The sequence below is a fragment of the Rhodotorula toruloides genome, assembly GCF_000320785.1.
Source record: "Rhodotorula toruloides NP11 unplaced genomic scaffold Scaffold7, whole genome shotgun sequence".
NCBI lineage: Eukaryota > Fungi > Basidiomycota > Microbotryomycetes > Sporidiobolales > Sporidiobolaceae > Rhodotorula > Rhodotorula toruloides.
Window position 1 is genome coordinate 369,240 of NW_015622967.1, and position 16,242 is coordinate 385,481.

Sequence of the window (16,242 nt, forward strand, 5' to 3'; positions counted from 1 at the left end):
TCGTCCTCCTCACGACGCCGCCGACGGATCCGCCTTCAGCCCGGCGCTGCTCCTCCTCCGCCCGGATTCCGCTCTGACCGCCTCGCTCCTCCCGCGCTCTTCCCCATCATCCAACTTCGGTCCCTCTTCCCCATCGACAACGCCCGCCTCGCCGCTGCTAGCCGGCACGAACACCCTCCTCAACCTGACGCGCATCAAGCACCCAATCGCGACAGCCGCCAACGCACTCGCGAGCGCGAAAATCGCCTCGCTCCATTTGCCGACGGTGGAGATGAACACGCTGCCGAAGACGATTGGGCCGAAGACTTGCGAGGAGAGCGACTGGACCACACTGAGTGATGCGAAGAGCCTTCCTGCGTCGCGGGGCGAGGCGTGTGCGAGCGCGAGCGATTGGATTGCCGGTGAAGCGCCGGAGCCGAGCGATTGGAGGAATGTGGCGGTGAGGAAGAGGGCGACGTGCTGAGAGGATCCGCGCATCGAGGTCGAGAGGGTCGCGAGGAGGTAGGGCGATGAGAGGAAGAGGAGGAAGCCGGCTAGGTCGAGTACGAGCGAGGCTTTAGCGAGCCCGAGGTCGAAGTGCGAGTCGTGCACGACGCGCAGCCAACGCTTCTCCTTGTCCCACTGCTCGGCGGCCGAGTGAAGCGTCGAAGGGCGAGGTCGAGGAGGGATGGGCGCGGGACGGCGGCGGACGAGCTTGATGACGAGCGGGAGGATGCCGATGAGGGTGACGACGCGAAGGAAGCCGATGAACGACAGGAAGAACCCGTCTTCGGTTGCCGACCAGCCGAACGTGTAGTTGGCGTAGACTGCGGCACAGAATAATCAGCTTTGAGCCGCAGTGGACTGGCGAGAGTCGGTACGCACGCAGCTTGACCGACATGACGGCCTGCACATTGCGGCAGCAAACGCAGTCAGCATACCGCACAAAGACGGACTTCCGGCATAGAGATGAGGCCACGACGCACGATGATCATCATATAACTCGCATACGCCATCGCAATCTTCGTCAACCCCCAATCCCTTCCCCTCTTCCCCTCTCGTCTCCTCCAAACCTCCTCCGGATGCTCATACACCTCCATCCCTGCGCCCCACTCGATATTAGTCCGGTCTTCTTCGGCGACTGAGGCGTCTGAGCGGGGTTTAGGAAGGAGGAGGGAGAGGGGGCGGAGGAAGCGGAGTTGTTTCGCCAGGACGCGGCGAGCCTTCTTCGTCGTCCTGCGCGTGAGCGAGAGCGTCTGGCGATCGTGCTCGTCCTCTGCTCGCTCCGCCTCGGCCTCTACCTTCCGCTCCTCAATCCACCGTTCCCTCGCAGCCTTCCTCCTCTCCTCCCCCAAACTCTCCGGCAAAACAACCGCCATAACCGCCAAATACACCACATGCACTGCCAGCGCCGCATAGAACGGCGCGAGGACGTTTCCGTCCGTGTGGGTGATGAGCAAGGAGCCGAGGATGGGGCCGAAGGCGAAGCCGCCGAACATGAGGCCGCCGATGGCGGAGAAGACGCGCGCGCGTGAGCCGGCGGAAGTCACGTCGGAGAGGTAGGCGGATGTCGTGGCTTGGGCGGTGCTGCGAGCGAGCGACAGCGAGCGCGGGTGAGCAGATGAGAGTCAGTGAGGAAGCTAGTATCGCGGAGAAGGGGAGAGAGACGCACGACCATCCACCGACAAGTCCATCCAAGAACGGTCCGAGGAGCAAGAAATTGTACGAGAGGATGTGGTGGTAGTGGACCGTCCTGCATCGAGGCAAGATTGCGAAGGTCAGCTAGGGAAGGGGAAGGGGAGGGAGAAGGCGAGGGAGACGGACAGGAGGAAGACGGCGTCCATTGCGAGGGTGCCGCAGAGTGCGAGCAGGAGGACCGGTTTGCGACCTGCGAGTTGGGCGGAATCGACGTGGGGGAGCAGGAGTTGACGAAGGAGTGTTCGAAAGTCGAGGGCGAAAGAAGCTCGTCAGTCACAACATTCTGGAGCTCTCCAAGAGAAGGAGAGCAAGCGGAGAACAGCTAGGGAGGAAAGGGTGAACGAGGGAAAGGAAGCGAGACGCACCCCTTCGATCGCTGTACGCTCCCCAGAAGCCCGTCGTCAGACTCGACAGGACCCCCATCAAGAGCGAGAGGAGTAGAGCCTGTGCGAGCAAACTCACCCGCATCAGCTCCTCAGTTCCAAAGAGCGAGAAGAAGAAGGCGGAAAGCGAGGACGCACGAGTTGGGCGACCGAACTCTGCACCGCGCTGCTCTTGTGGCATTGCTTCGACCAGGTATCGCCTGTCCGAACCGGTGCGCCAGGAGCGGGCGCAAGGACGGGCATCGAAGTCGACGAGTTTCCCGCCGCGGGTGTCGCCAGATCCTCCTTCACAGCCGCCCCGCTCCACTCGAATAAGATCCTCCCGGTCGTCGTCGGTTCCGCTCGCCGCAGTACATGCGGCGAGGAGTAGTCGGTGATCTCGATGACGGGCGGAGGGAGGGTAACGCCGCTCTTCTCGACGGGCATGGCGCGGCAGATCAGTTGGGTGTAGATTTCGAGTTTCGCGGCGATCGTCATGCCCAGCGTGAGGGCGATGATGAAGGTGCCGGGCTGCACGGCGCGAGCTTCGTGAGTGAGTTGACGAAGTGAGGAGAGGGAGGAAGAGACGCACGAACAACCAGATTGGCGAGGGACGCTGGTACCAGCGCAGTTTGCGCCTGCGACTCTTGCTCCGCTCGTGTGCGTCGCGCTCGCCCCGCCTTTGGCCGTTCCCTCCCTCCTCCTCCTCCTCGCCCTGCGCTGAACCCGCTCGGCTCGTCGCCTCGTCGCCCGGCGCAGCTCCGGCGCCCTCGATCGGAGCGTCTCCATCCCCACTGATACCCGTGGACGCCCTCCGACGCCCCTCCGTCCCTGCGATCTCTCCCTCTCGTGCTTCGTCATCTCGCGCCCCACCTCGCCCGTCGTCGCCCCTCAAGATGCTGGCCCAGCTCGATCCCCTGCTCCCTAGCCCTGGTCGCCGAGTCGGCGGATGCAAGAGGTGTTCTGCGAGGACGTTGGGGACGTCGCCTTCGTAGGGAGCGCTTTGGGATGCGAGGGCGTGCGGAGGCAGTTCGAGGCGGGACGAGAGCGGCGAGGGAGGGTCGCTCGAGGGCGGAGGCGGGTGCTGCATCGTGCTGGCACTGTGTAGCGTCGTCAGCAGTCTACAGCGAGTCTGTCACAGCGGAAGGAGGCGAAGAGTGTGGAAGGGGTTGCCAGCCTCCTTCGGAGCCGACGACGACCGCGTGCTTTCACTCTTCAAAAGGCTTACTAACGAGCTAACAAGCATTGCTAGGGCATGGCCAACTGGAGCGGAATCACGGCCACCCTCGCCGCGATCGCTCGCCCGCGCACTCTCCAGCCAGCGCTCGTCGTCCCCTCCATCGCACACCTCGACTGGCACAGGCTCAGACACCACGCGGGAGTGCACGCCGTCGTCGTAGACAAGGACAACTGCATCGTGCGTACACTCGCTCTCTTCAAAGTCGGTCAGAGCTGAAATTGGACTCGTCCTGCAGGCCAAACCGAACGAGGATGACCTCGCCAACTCGGACGAGCTGCGGCGGGCATGGGCAGACTTGCTCGAGACGTTCGGCGCGGAGAACGTCCTCGTCGTGAGCAACTCGGCAGGCGACCTGCGCAAAGACCCGCTCCTCATCCAGGTGCGTCTCGCTCGCTCTTCCCTGTCTTACTTGGCTAATGCTCGTCCAAACAGGCCGAGACGGTTTCACGGAACTTGAGAGTGCCCGTCCTCGTCCACCGCTCACCGAAACCCGGCCGGCCCTGCGTCCGCCAAATCGCAGCCCACTTCCTCCTCCCTCGCTCATCCACAACCGACCTTACCTCCCTCGCATCCTCCTCCTCAACACAAGCACGACCACACTCCCCCTCTCTAGCAGGCCAAACGATTTTCTCCCCGCTCGCCCGCTCACTCCTCCCTCCCTCCCGCTCCACCTCCCTCACGCCCGCACGAACAACCTCCAATCCCTCGGCCCCGCTAAGGATCCTAGTGATAGGCGACCGCCTCTCAACGGACATGATCTTCTCCTCCCGCCTCTCGTCCCTCCGCCTCCCGTTCTCCCTCCCAACTCAACCTTCTCTCCCGCTTTGGCGCCGGCTGCGCGCACCCAAGATCTCGATCGGCGCACAGGGACAGCGGGTAGAGTGCGTTGGCGTGTTGACAACGCGCCTGTGGGGCAGGGAAGGAGCGGGAACGGCGCTGATGAGGCTGGTGGAGAGGTTGGTCGTGAGGGTTTTGGGCGTGCGGAGGGCGGGCGAGGGCGGTGTGCGGTGGGAGGAGTATGTGAAAGGCTACGAGGAGGCGGCTGTGCGGAGAGGGACGAGGATCGAGGAGGTGGTCGAGCCTGCGCCTGCGCCTTCGAACTCGACTGCGACTGCGACTGCGACACCAGCGGCAAAACGACCGCGCCTCCATCTTTCCCTCCCCTCCCTCTCAACCCTCCGCTCCCTCCCCTCTACCCTCTCGCACACCCTCTCCACCCTCCCAACCCGCCTCTCATCCCTCACGCACTCCCTCCCCGCCTACATCTCCCACCTCACTTCCCGCCTCCTCTCGCGCCTCGCAGCCCTCCTTGAGGCGCACGTTCCCCGCTTATTGGCGAGGTTATACGCACCTATGTCGCGCGTCGTACGGATCTACACAGACCCCTCTTCGCTCGCTCCTTCTCCTCATTCCTCCTCCTCTCCTTCGGTGGCGCCGCGGACAATCCTCGACCGCGCGGAACGTCGCCTAGACTCCTGGCTCGACTCGGCCGAGTCGAAATGGGATGAAGCAGGTCGGCGCCTCGAGGGGATGAAAGTAGGTGACGAAGTCGAGCGGTTGGGTGACAAGATTGAGGAGCTGAGAACGGCATTGAGGGGGCGGGTTGAGGGCTTGAGGGCGAGGGTGCAGGGTGGGAAGGAGGAGAGGGTGCGGTAGAAGCCGAGATTGAAGGGAAAAATCAAGGCGAGTCAATCGCTTCCTGTTCTATCCTTTGCAGCTCGTATGAGAGGGCGACGAGAGGATGGCATTGCGATGCGAGAGACTACACGAACAAGGAGGAAAACTATGCGGACGAGGCGAGATGCGAGGCAGTTGGGAAGTAAAGCGATGCGATGGGACAGATGCGGGAACGATGCGGGTGAAACGAGATGAAGAGGCGAGAAGTCTACTTCGGTGGCGGACGCTGTGATCCACTCAGAGCCAAGCTCAGCTCATCTGCATCGCGCCACGGCGAATGGAAGAACGTCGCGCGGGCGCGGGCTCACCTTCTTCGGGACAAACAACGACGGCGGTGCCTTCCTCTTGACCGGCTGTTGCGTGGGAACTTGCGCCCTCTGCACCGGCGGCCTCGGACGCTGCACTCTCGGCTTCTGCTCCTCGACTTCTCCGTCCTCCATCTTCGGCCTCTTGGCGGGCGAGTCGACGTCCATCGCGTCCGTCAGGCGCTTCTTGAGTGCACTGCCGGTGCCGTTGACGACGTGAGGCGGAGTCGGCGCGACGAGGCCGTTCTGGCCGGACGAGTAGGCGGGCGACATCTCGATTGCTCCAGCGCGCGAGCGGGAGACAGGGACAGAAGGGAGGGCGGTCCGGACGACGGGCGGGGCCGAGTAGGACGAGCGGAAGAGCTGGACGTCGGCTCTCCGGAAGAGGCCGCGTGTCTCGGCGTCCGCGACGAGTTGGCCCCAGTACTGGTTCGCGCGGAGCTTGTTCGAGTCGCCGAGGATCCAGATCGACGAGCGGGCGCGCGTCAGAGAGACGTTCATTCGGCTGCCGCAGACCAGAGTCAGTTCACGGTTGCGGAAGAGACGAGGCAGGCGGACTCACCGAGTGTCGGCCAAGAAACCGACACCCTTGTCGGCGGAACCGCCACGGACACAGGACAAGATGATGATGTCCTTCTCCTGTCCTTGGAAGCCCTGTGAGCGAAGCGCGAGATCAGTACAGCTCCGTTCGAGCGAGAGGGAAAGGCTCGAACCCACATCGACCGTGTTGAATGCAATCTTGGAGACGATCTCCTCGCCGTACTTCTGCCTGAACGTGCGCTTGAGCTCAATGACCTGGCCCTTGTACGGCGTGACGATGCCGATGCGGTAATCAAAGTCGATTGAGGGGTAGTCGCGGCGCAGGCGCTCGTAAATGGCGAGCGCAGTCGCCGCCTCGACCGGGTTGGTGTACGAGTGGTGGCGACCCGACATCTCCTGACCCTCGATGTGGTAGAAGGTATACGGCGGGAAGAGGGCGTTGGCGTGCCAGGGCTGGAGCGTCTTCTTGTCCATGTCAGGACCGTCCGTCAGGCGTGACTGGTAGAAAGCGGCGGAGGGGAACGCCGAGATGTTCGGGTGCATGCGGTACTGGATCGAAAGGAGGTGGACGGCCTGCGGACCTCGCTGCATGACGCGCACGAAAAGCGAACGGTCGTAGCCACCTCGAGCGGCGACGCCAGAGATGACGGTGGGCGGGAGCTGGAGCGGGTCTGTCGGACGAGGTGGGGTCAACGCGTGTCTCGCACATCAAGGCAGGGGAAGAGCTGCTACTCACCGCCGACGAGGATGCAACGCGTGCAGCCGTACTTGAGCGGGATGAGCGAGCTCAGCTCGATCGACTGGGCGGCCTCGTCGATGATGACCGTCTCGAAGTCGAACGGCAGCTGGGACATGTAGTCGTGGCCGGCACCGGACAGCGTCGAGCAGATCACGTCGGCTTCGGACAGGATCTTGAGGCGCATCTTGCGCTGCTCGGCGTCCATCGTGCGGCGCGACTGCTGCGCCTTGTCCTTCTCCGTGTCGAGCATTTGCGAGAGCTCGAAGATGCGCGCCTTGATTTTCCGAAGCTCGAGGTTGAGCTCGCCGCGGCGGAACTCGTTGTTCGTGATCGAGTCCATCTCGGCCTTCTTGGCGTCGCGGTCGCTCCTGAGCGAATCAATCTCGTTGCGCATGTTCTGCATGCGAGACTGGGCGTCGTTCGTGCCGGTCGTCGACTTGTTGCCGCTGGTCGCGCGCTCAACGAGCTCGTCGATGAAGACATCTTTGACAGCGATGTCGATAGCCGAGTCGGCACCGATACGGACGACCTTCGGGACATAGAGCGAGCCGTCCATGAGCCGGACGCCCTCCTTCAGACGCTTGGCGACTTCGTCCACGGCAGCGTTACTCGGCGCGCAGAGCAAGACTTTGGCGACCGGCGGGATCTGCGAGGTGTCTGTCGGACGGCCGACATCGATGGGAGCGGCGACGCGCGGGCGAGAGTCGACGAAGGCGCCGACAAGACCAACGATCGTGCTCGTCTTGCCGGTACCGGGCGGTCTGTTGGATCGAGGTTAGCTCAACATGCAACAGCAGTAAATGGCCGACTCACCCTTGAATCAGGCTGAAGCCCTGCGTTCGCAACGCTCCATGGATTGCGATCGCCTGCGGCTCGTTGACCTTGTACGCCGCCATGGTTTTCTCGATGGTCCGCGGCTCCGTCTTGATGCTCGGAGGCGGACGAGGCGCGAGGACATCGCCGCACAAGTCGATGAACTCGAGTGCTTGCAAGGCGGCGTACTCGCGGTGGACCGTACTTAGGCTGCAGAGGCAGAGGTCAGCGCAAACTGTGCGTAGAAGTTGCAATCGCGAACGCACTTGACGAGCTTGATCATCTCCCACTTCGTCCTCGCAGTCAGGCCTGATCCGGCGTTGTGTACGTCCTTCCCGAGATGGCAGCGCAGCGTGAGCTCGATGTGCTCACGCTTGCGGCTGACGGCCTGGATCTTCGCAAAGATCTGCCGAGGGCCTTGACGCAGCCAGACGAGGTCGGTGTCGCCGAAGTAGGTCCCGCTACGTAGCTGTCCATGCTGGATCGTGCAGAAGACGTCGACAAAGTCGTCGACAGACTGGCGGCCGGCGATGTCGGCGTGAATGACGTCGCTCTCCTTGAGCGCCTCGAGCTTGGCCTGGCGAATCTGCTCCCAGCACTCGGTCAGGAGGAGGGGTTCAAAGGCGGCGAAGTACTCCTTGGGCGTCCTGAAGGACTCCGGGAGACGCTTGAGCAGATCGACGTTCGGCGGCGCATCTTCGGTGGCGGCAGGATCCCATTGGAGGACGGCACGATGGAGACGGGACAAGTCTTGCGCTGAGCGGAGACGAGCTGCGCGCAGCGCTTGCAAGTCCTCCTTGCTTCGCCCGATGCCGATAGGCGTGCGAGTGCGGCTGCCGGAGGAAGCTGTCGCCCTGCCGTCGCTGCCGATGAGCTGGATCTTGCGCTGACCCGTCGTGGCCTTCTTGATGCTCGGCTTCTGGTCTTTCGCGAGCAGGGCGAGTCCGGTCAGCTTCTTGCCGTCTGCGCCCCGGACCGCATCTTCGTCGTCGGACGACTCTGATTCAGACTCCGCCTTCTTCGAGGAGTACGTCGTCCAGGGCACGCCACGCGGACGAGCGGGGATGGCGGGCGTTGGACGAGCTTTGCTGCCGGCAAGTGAAGAAGCGGTGCGGCCACTCTTCGACGCTTGTTGCTGAGGCGGGACGAGAGACGTCTTGACCTGACCCTTGACCCGCAGGGAACCAGTCGACGAGGAGGCGATACTGGAGGCGCGAGACGCTGGCTTGGGCGTCTTGTCGTCCGAGAGGTCGAGAACTTCCACCGGCGCGCCTGCCTTCCGCCTGCGCACGGCATCTTCGTTGTCCTCGAGAGCTTCTCGAATCTCGAGCAGCTGGCTTTCCCGCAGAATGGTCGAGCGCCGCTGATCGGCACCAGCGGCGGGACGATCGGCCATGCGCTTGAGCTTGGCCTGCGTCGTCTCGCGCAGAGGAATCCGCGAGCGGGTGACGCGGCCGACCATCTTGAGAACGAGAGCGAAGGTCTGGTTGAGGAGGTCGACGTCGTTGAGGCGGAGCCAGGCGATGCTCTCTTCGAGCGGTTCTGCCAGCACACCGATCATCTGCTCCGCCGTGGTCGACTCCTTCGCGAGAGCCGACTTCTGCGCAGGCGAGTCGAGTACGGCGCTGCCGCCCGTGGCGAAGCGGTCGAGGGCTTGGCCGGCGATGATCGTCTCGAGGACTCGGATCTGTTCGAGCATGTCGGCGCCGAACAGGACGGCGTCGCGCATCCACTCGGTCATCTCGTCGTTCTCGAAGTAGTTGGCCCACTCCGGCGTCCGCTTGAACAGCAGGCCCAGCGCCTCGGCCATGAGCTTCCAGAGAGCGAGGAGCTTGGCTTGAAGCTTGACGTCCCGGCCGCGGCGGACGAAGTCCGGATCGCGGAGCAGGCCGTCCGTCGTGTCGCACAGGACGTCGAGCACGTCGGAGAAGCAGCGCACAAGACGCTTTGCCAGTCCGCACGCCTCGGGAAGGAGGCGAGACGAGGTCTGGAAGAGCTGGAGGGTGTGCGCGAGGCCGCGCAACGACTGCTCCGGCCAGCGGCTGATGAGGCAACGAAAGACGTCGCGGCGGGTGGTGACGTCGAAGGCCTGCTTGACGAGACCCTGGACCGCGTTGTGAACGGCTTCGACAGGCGAGATGAGGAGAGCGATAACGGCTTGGACAACGCCCGGTCGGCCGAGGAGGTCGAGGAGGACGTCGACGCGCTCGTCGGCGAGCTGCATGATCACGCCAACGATCGGGTCGCGCGCAGCGGCGAGGGCGTCGTTGATGGCCTTCATTTGCGGTCGGACGAGGTCCTTGATGGCCCATGACCGGCTGGTCAGCTTCTCGAACTGCGCTGTCGGCGACGCGCCCTGCACGAGTACGGCGATGCCAGCCGCGTCGCCCTCCCGTACCGATGCGTACGCCTCGTCCCACATCGCCTTGGCGAAAGTGACGCTCCGCGGCGCGACCGGCGCAGGTTCGGCTTCCTTCCTCGCTTTGGCGTCGCCGTTTGCGAGCGCCTGCAATCGCTTCTTCTCTCGCCGTTCGCGCTCGTGATGGTTCTGGCTGAATGTGGCGAGGTTGTAGACGGCTCGTGCGATAGTCTTCCCGTCGCGCTTGAGAACGCTGCCGACGAAAGTTCGAGCGAGTTCGACGGCAGATGCCCACTCCGCCGTCGCGTGCGATGCGGAGAAAGCAAAGGAGGCGATCGTCTTAGCATGCAGGTCGAGGACTTTGGTGGCAGCTGCGGCATGGGGGTACCGAGGGGCAACGGCGACGACATCGGCAGTCGAGTTCGAAGGTGTTGGCGCAGTGTTCGAGATGAAGACGTCGGAGAGGATGCCGACGGCGAGCCGGAGCGCAGCCGTACGGACGAGAGGGTCCAAACGGGGTCGCTGCAGGCGATCGAGGAAAGTCGAAGTGATGAGAGCGAGCGCGTTGGTGAAGAGTGTGGGGGACTGAGCGACAGAGGCGAGGAATGGCGGCAGCCAGGCGAGCCACGAGGTGTCAAACGTCTGCGCATCCGACGTCGTTGCCTGCTGATGCGCCTGTTCCGCAAACGCCTCATGGAAGTCGTCGTTGTCGAGGATGGCGTGGAGCACGACCTCTTCGTACTTCTCGTCGCCGACTGACCAGAAGTCAGGCCCGAGGCGTTCGAGGAGGACGGTGAAGCAGTCTACGACGGAGACCAGATGATCACCTCGATCGGCGAGATGTGCCGCAACGAGATGGACGACGTCGAGCGAGGCCGCGAGGGATGTCGGCTCGCGAACGAGGACCTGCTTGATCGCGTTCGCCGAGAGGCTCCGCAGGCACGTAGCGATGCCGCCCATGAAGTCGTTCCGCTGGTCGGTGTAGTGCAGATGGATGCCTGTAGGAGCGCTGACCTCGCCACGATCTCGACTTGCGAGCGCGCCGAGATGCGAATCCATCACCGCCGCCAACCCTTGCCTGCGGAAGGCGTCGGCATCCGGCTGCCGCGTACACCGGCGTATCTGTATTTCGGCCAGTGCGCGCAGGTCATGGTCGATGTGGAGCCGGAAGGCGAGCAGACCAGCCGAGGGAGTAGGCGGCAAGGCGAGTGGGCGGAAGTCGTCACTGTCAAGGCCCGAAAGGAGCATCTCGATGACGTTGTCGCTTTCGAAGAGTCGAGGATTGGACAAGACGTTCTCGACAGCTGCCTCGGGCACGTCGTTGAGGCGTGCTCGTCGAGATGGACGCCATGTCGATTCGCCGGCGGGTGTATTGCTTGGCGGCGTATCGAAGCCTGCGGCGGCAAAGGCGCGCATCACGCTGGCGAACTCGATCGCCTCGATGCCGTTCGTGAAGGTCTGGATAGACTTATCTGGCTTGTAGTGTCGCAGATAGCTGTAGGCGCGAGGGTAAGGTCGGCGCAGGGCCACTGGGGGGACAAGAGGGAAGACTCACTTGTCGCGGAAGTCGCCTTTGGCAGTCTGGTACGCTCTGACACAGGCAGGACAGCTGTCCATCAACCTGCGAGAGGCGAAAGTGAACAAGGTCAGCCAGTGTTAGACGGTCCGAAGTTCCTGCAGCTGTCCGACCGGCACGGCCGGTGGAGACGCATAAGAACGAAACCTTGCACGCACCGCTCGAACGCATCTCGCCAGTTTGCAACTTCGCCAACTCGTTTCATCCCAAGGAGGCGAATGCAGAACATTGCGGGCTCCCAGCATTCCTGCGCGCCTTTCGCCCCACAGAACCAATGTACCAAATCCTCATCGACAGCCACGCCGTTGTCGTCCACCCTCGCGCGCTCTTTCCCTTTGGATGACGGCTGATGAGGCGAAATCGAAGCGGCGCCTGGCGGTTTGAGCGACAACAGCCAGAGCACGCTCGCCTCGGTGGTCTCCGTCCAGAGGTCGTCTGAGACGCGTGTCGGGTCCCGCAGTACTGCAAGGTTGCTGACGAGGCGTGGCGGCGGCGTGAAGGTCGGGGAGGAGAGCGCGGTAGGAGGGCGAGAAGTCGATGCGGCTGGCTGGGCCGCCATCGTGGCGCCTGAATAGACTCCTCAAGTAGCTCGAGCTGGTCTAGCGGCGCGGTCAAGCGGTGGAGAGCGAGAGAGGTGAATGGTCGCGACTTGACGAATGTCAACGAGGAGAGCGAAAGTCACCTCAAAATGCGAGCGTTGGATGGCGCTGACTGCACTCTCCAGCGTCAGGTTTCGCCGCAAGGAGGTTCCCGCCTCGCCACGAGAGGGAGCAGAGCGCGAGGGGAAGTTGACATCCCGGTGTCGAGGAAAAATGGCCAGGGGTTCAAGGCAGCGACGACTCTATCGCGCGCCAAGGACAACGTACAACACGAGAGAGGGTGCGGAACGGAGGGGAATCTATAGGGCTGCCGATGCGGTATATATAGAGGAAGGGGAAGAAATTGTCTGTTTGGCGTTTTCCAGGATCACTCCTGCGGTGTGCACCATCCACCGGGCTGCGGGCGAAAGAATCTCAGTCAGTGGTGGAATGTTGAAGCAGCGAAGAGGCGGGACGCACGATTAGAGGCTCCCACCACTTCTGGCAGTGACGAGTCCTCTTGAGGTCCTCCCACTCCTTGAACTTGACGTCCGGCGCCCGCTCCGAAGCAGAGAGGTCGTCAAGCTTCCAGTTGAGCGTTGCGTCCCAGTCGGTGAGCTCGACGATGACGCCCATGGGAGGCGCGTCGACCTCGGACGAGGAGGACGACATCCACGAGAAGAACCCGCGCTCGGAGTATGCGGTTGGAGCTGGGCTGTACGGCTCGAGGATGTCGCGGAGGGAGTCAATGAGGGCGGGGAGAGAGTCGTAGTCGGCGAGGGAGACGCGGATGCGGTTCGACTGCCATTCTTCGCGGTCGGCGGGCGCGAGGTAAGGTGAACTGTGGGTGAAGAAGGCGGGTTCGAGGATGTCGAGATCGGCAGTCTGTAGCGCCCGAGCACGTCAGTAAAGTGCGAGGTGGGGTCAACCGAAGAAGACAGGGCAAGACGAACGACAGCGTTTCTGCGGGATCAATCCGAGGTCAGCGCAAAGTCAGGCGAAGCGAGAAGGAGCGCAACGCACGAGACATCGACAATCCTGCTCCACCAAGCCCAGATGGGCGGGTTGTGGTGCTCGCGAATGCCCGCCTCCTTCGGCAGCATGACGGACCAAGCCCTCCCTTCGCCGCTCGTCGCCGTCCGCTTCGCCAGGCTCGACGCCGACTCGGCAGCGACTGCACGAGGATGGTCACCGACAGCCGCGAGGAGCTGCATGATGCGCCAGTAGTGCAGGACTTCGTGCATGTAGCCGACGAAGGTCGACTCCGGGAAGTCGGGCGCGTCCTCGTAGTAGAAGGTGCCGCGGGGGTTGTCCGACGAGTACTGCATGACGGGATCGGGGCCGGTCGAACGGTCGCGAGGAGTGAGCGTGGCGTTGATGGGGACGAGGATCGGGCGAGGGCGGGAATAGTAGCCGTTGATGTCGGCGTGCCAGCCGCGTTCCTCTACATGTCGGACCGGTCAGCTATCAGCAGGCGATGGAACTGTGCGAAAGCTACACGTACTCGGCCAGTACTGGCGGATAGCTGCGCGAGGCGAGAGAGGCGGTCAGCTCGCGAGTCTCGGCAAGAAAGCAGGCGGATCAGACGAACGGAACTCGACAAAGGTGAGGTGGTGAACGATCGGGTCGACCATGTCTGCAGCCGGATCACTGCGAGGAATAGAGAGCGTCAGACGAGGTGGGCAGGAGCGGGCGAGAAGGGACGCACAAGTGTCGCGCGAGCCACCAGTGGTATGCGAAGAACTGCAGTAGACGGTGTCAGCTCGCAGTCGACGAGGACAAGGGAAAAGTGCACGCACCTTCTTGAGCGGCAAGAGTGCGATGCGCAAACCCTCACGCGGCTGGATCCCCGTCAAGTCATTGGCAAAGTGCCACTGCTCGAGGTACTCTTGCTTCTGAGGCTCGAACACGCCCGTCAACTTGGACACGTCCTCCTTGTTCTGGAACCCGAGGTCCTTCGACGGTTCTTCCCACCACCCGCGCCTCCAATCCATCGACCACCCCGACTCGCGAATGACCTCCGTAACGAGTCCTTGGTCCCATCCTCCGCGCGCGACGTACGTCGTCAAGCACTTGCGCCAGAAGGCGATCGTCGCGGGCGTAGGACGAGAGAGGATCCAGCCAAAGTTGACAAAGTGAAGGCCGTCTTGGGTGAAAATGAGGTCCCAGCCGGGGTCGACGAGGGTCGAGGCGGAAAGCTTCATGTTGAGCGGAGGGGTGTGGGCGTAGGGTGAAGGTCGCATGCGACGGTCTTCGAGCGTCGAGTTGAGCAGGTCGAACGGTTGCTGGAGGTCGCCAAAGGTGAGGGTGAGAGGGCGCATGAACTTGAAGATGTCGGTCGTCAAGGTCGTGTCGGCTTCGAAGAAGAGACTGGCAAACCCGGCGGCGTTGAGCTCGTACAGCGCGCGGAACTTGACGTATTGCATGAGCGGGCGACGCTCGAGACCGCCAGCAAAGCCTTCGCGCTTGACGCGCGCAAAACGGTGCTCCTCCTTGCCCGCCAGGTCGAGGGAGCGACGCCTCAGGTCGGGAACTCCACCTCCAACGCCGATCTCGGGCACCTTGTGCCCGTAGACCGACTGGCGGAAGCCGCCGTACGCGCGAACGCCGCGCTTCTCGCAGTCGACGAGGCACTCGTCGTCGAGGCAGATGACGACGACGTTGTCGCTGGGGAGGCCGAGATCATTCGCTCGTGCTGCCCAAAGCTGGATCGACGGGACGTATTTGGCGGTTGCGAGGGTGAGGAAGACGGCGTTGCGTTCGCTGCCGGCCGTGTACGAGCGGTGCGGGAGCTTCTCGTTCCGCGCTTCGCGTGCCTTGCCCGTTGCGTAGAGTGAAGGCGAGAGAGGCATGGGGAAGGGGATGAAGTCAAGGTCGCGGAGATAGCGCTCGAAAGTAACGTTGCCATCCCACTCGACGATGAAGGGCCGTTCCCACTCGCCCGTCTTGCGGTTCCGGTAGAACCAGCTCGAGACGCTCTTTGACGCCGCGGAGAGGACGCTCGACGTGCGAGCGGCGCCGGCCTGGACGACCGGTCGGAGGGGGGTGTCGTGCGTCGAAGCGAGCGTCCCGAAGATGAGGACGACGGCGACTGTCACGACGGCCACCAGGCGTCGGGATCTCCGCCCAGCGAGCCAGGCCATCCATCGCTCCTTCACGGTGCCCTCGCCCGGTCCCATGCGAGCCCCTCGGCCCTCCCAGTCGTCCTCGCCGACCTCGTCTTTGCCCCAGCGATGCGGATTCCACGCGAACTTGCCGTCGTCCGACGTCGGGCTGTTGGCGAGAGTGCGGTCGCTGAGCGGCGAGTACGCGGACGGCGAGTGCGCTCGGGACGGGAGGGACGACCAGGAGGAGTTGCGCGATGACCGTCGGGAGTATTCGACGAGTTGCTCGAGCGGGAGTCGTTCCAGGCTCTGCAGTCCGCGCATGGTCGACTGCCTCGAGTGTCCAGACACAGCAGAGTCTTCGCAAACAGCAAAGGAGCGCGCAGAGGCGGGTGGCAGCGCGAGGCGAGGAGCAAGGGTGGCCCGGAGTAGCGGCGTTCGATCGCAGTCGAGGGTTGCAACGGACGAAAGTCGAAAGAGCGCGCCGAAACGGTGCAGAACGTGCGAGACCAGGCAGAGTGTTGCCTCGAGAGGAAGGAGGAGGACGGAAGAAAGTCGCTCGCCTCTCGCTCGTTCTGGCCAGCAGAATATTGCGTGTACGGAATTGCCGCAGTCCAAATTCAGCGGAACTTCCGCGAGCAGCACCGTCAGACGAGGAAAGGTGCGAGTCCCGCCTCCGTCTCTCTCGACAGAACCGCTTCAGGACGGTCGTCAAACAGCCCTTTCCGCGCGGACCGTCGTTGAACGCGCTGGACGTTGCGCCAAAGTAGGGCGGACGCATCGAGGCGCGGAGCGAAGCGCAACGGAAGCCAGCAGCGTTGTCGATCTCCGCTCGCGACCTCCGCCGGGAGCAGCATTGCGGGACTGTTCTTCGTCCTCCAGAGCGTTCGCCAGATCACCTGTTGTGCGCAGGACGATGCTCGCGAGCAAGCCCGACGCGCAGCGAGCCGGGGACTGTTGTTGTTCGACGAGCGAGAGAAGACGGTCCGCAGGTGCAACATTGCTCTAGTTTTCCCCCACTGAGAGGACGCCCGCAACGTCATAGAAAAGCCGTTGAAGCCGGTGAGTGAAGCGAGAAGAAGCTGCTGTTCGTGCAGCGAGGTAGCCGCGGCGAGAAGCGTCGCTGCCGGAGGCTTCGTCGCCGTCTCGCTCAACAGCAGGCAGCCCCAGCCAAACCCTGCCATGAACAGCACGCACTCTGTATAACACAAACCATTCACAGTTACGCCTCGACATCCATCTTGTCGCCGCTGCCACTCTGAACGGCGGTCG

At 63.3% G+C, this 16,242-nt stretch overlaps 5 protein-coding genes across 5 annotated transcripts in view; 1 reads left to right on the forward strand and 4 right to left on the reverse strand.

Annotated features, from left to right (window-relative positions):
* Positions 1-9: 9 nt before the first annotated feature.
* On the reverse strand, positions 10-3,129 carry RHTO_07537 (MFS transporter; the record flags this gene model as incomplete). The annotated part of the gene is made up of 8 exons (XM_016421193.1): positions 10-806; positions 865-886; positions 966-1,566; positions 1,652-1,732; positions 1,804-1,867; positions 2,043-2,121; positions 2,199-2,570; positions 2,632-3,129. 8 exons carry the CDS (start codon positions 3,127-3,129, stop codon positions 10-12), a joined length of 2,514 nt encoding a protein of 837 aa, XP_016274314.1.
* Positions 3,130-3,294: 165 nt separating this feature from the next.
* On the forward strand, positions 3,295-4,935 carry RHTO_07538 (protein of HAD-superfamily phosphatase, subfamily IIIA; the record flags this gene model as incomplete). The annotated part of the gene is made up of 3 exons (XM_016421194.1): positions 3,295-3,456; positions 3,515-3,658; positions 3,712-4,935. 3 exons carry the CDS (start codon positions 3,295-3,297, stop codon positions 4,933-4,935), a joined length of 1,530 nt encoding a protein of 509 aa, XP_016274315.1.
* A 229-nt stretch (positions 4,936-5,164) lies between these two features.
* RHTO_07539 (tRNA-splicing endonuclease) lies at positions 5,165-11,847 on the reverse strand (the record flags this gene model as incomplete). Its single annotated transcript, XM_016421195.1, has 9 exons — positions 5,165-5,182; positions 5,265-5,766; positions 5,824-5,915; positions 5,979-6,472; positions 6,538-7,301; positions 7,354-7,563; positions 7,620-11,207; positions 11,268-11,333; positions 11,447-11,847. The coding sequence occupies 9 exons, from the start codon at positions 11,845-11,847 to the stop codon at positions 5,165-5,167; spliced, it is 6,135 nt and encodes a 2,044-aa protein (XP_016274316.1).
* Positions 11,848-12,254: 407 nt separating this feature from the next.
* Positions 12,255-15,294, reverse strand: RHTO_07540 (protein of Nucleotide-diphospho-sugar transferase, predicted family; the record flags this gene model as incomplete). The annotated part of the gene is made up of 8 exons (XM_016421196.1): positions 12,255-12,284; positions 12,347-12,751; positions 12,820-12,829; positions 12,890-13,310; positions 13,371-13,391; positions 13,458-13,516; positions 13,575-13,609; positions 13,666-15,294. The coding sequence occupies 8 exons, from the start codon at positions 15,292-15,294 to the stop codon at positions 12,255-12,257; spliced, it is 2,610 nt and encodes an 869-aa protein (XP_016274317.1).
* Positions 15,295-16,192: 898 nt separating this feature from the next.
* The window catches only part of RHTO_07541 (jumonji domain containing protein), a gene marked incomplete at both ends in the record, with an annotated part of 3,856 nt that continues 3,806 nt past the window's right edge, over positions 16,193-16,242 (reverse strand). The window contains one exon of the mRNA XM_016421197.1: positions 16,193-16,242. This exon is cut by the window's right edge and continues 79 nt beyond it. Coding sequence (XP_016274318.1) covers positions 16,193-16,242 — 50 coding nt within the window.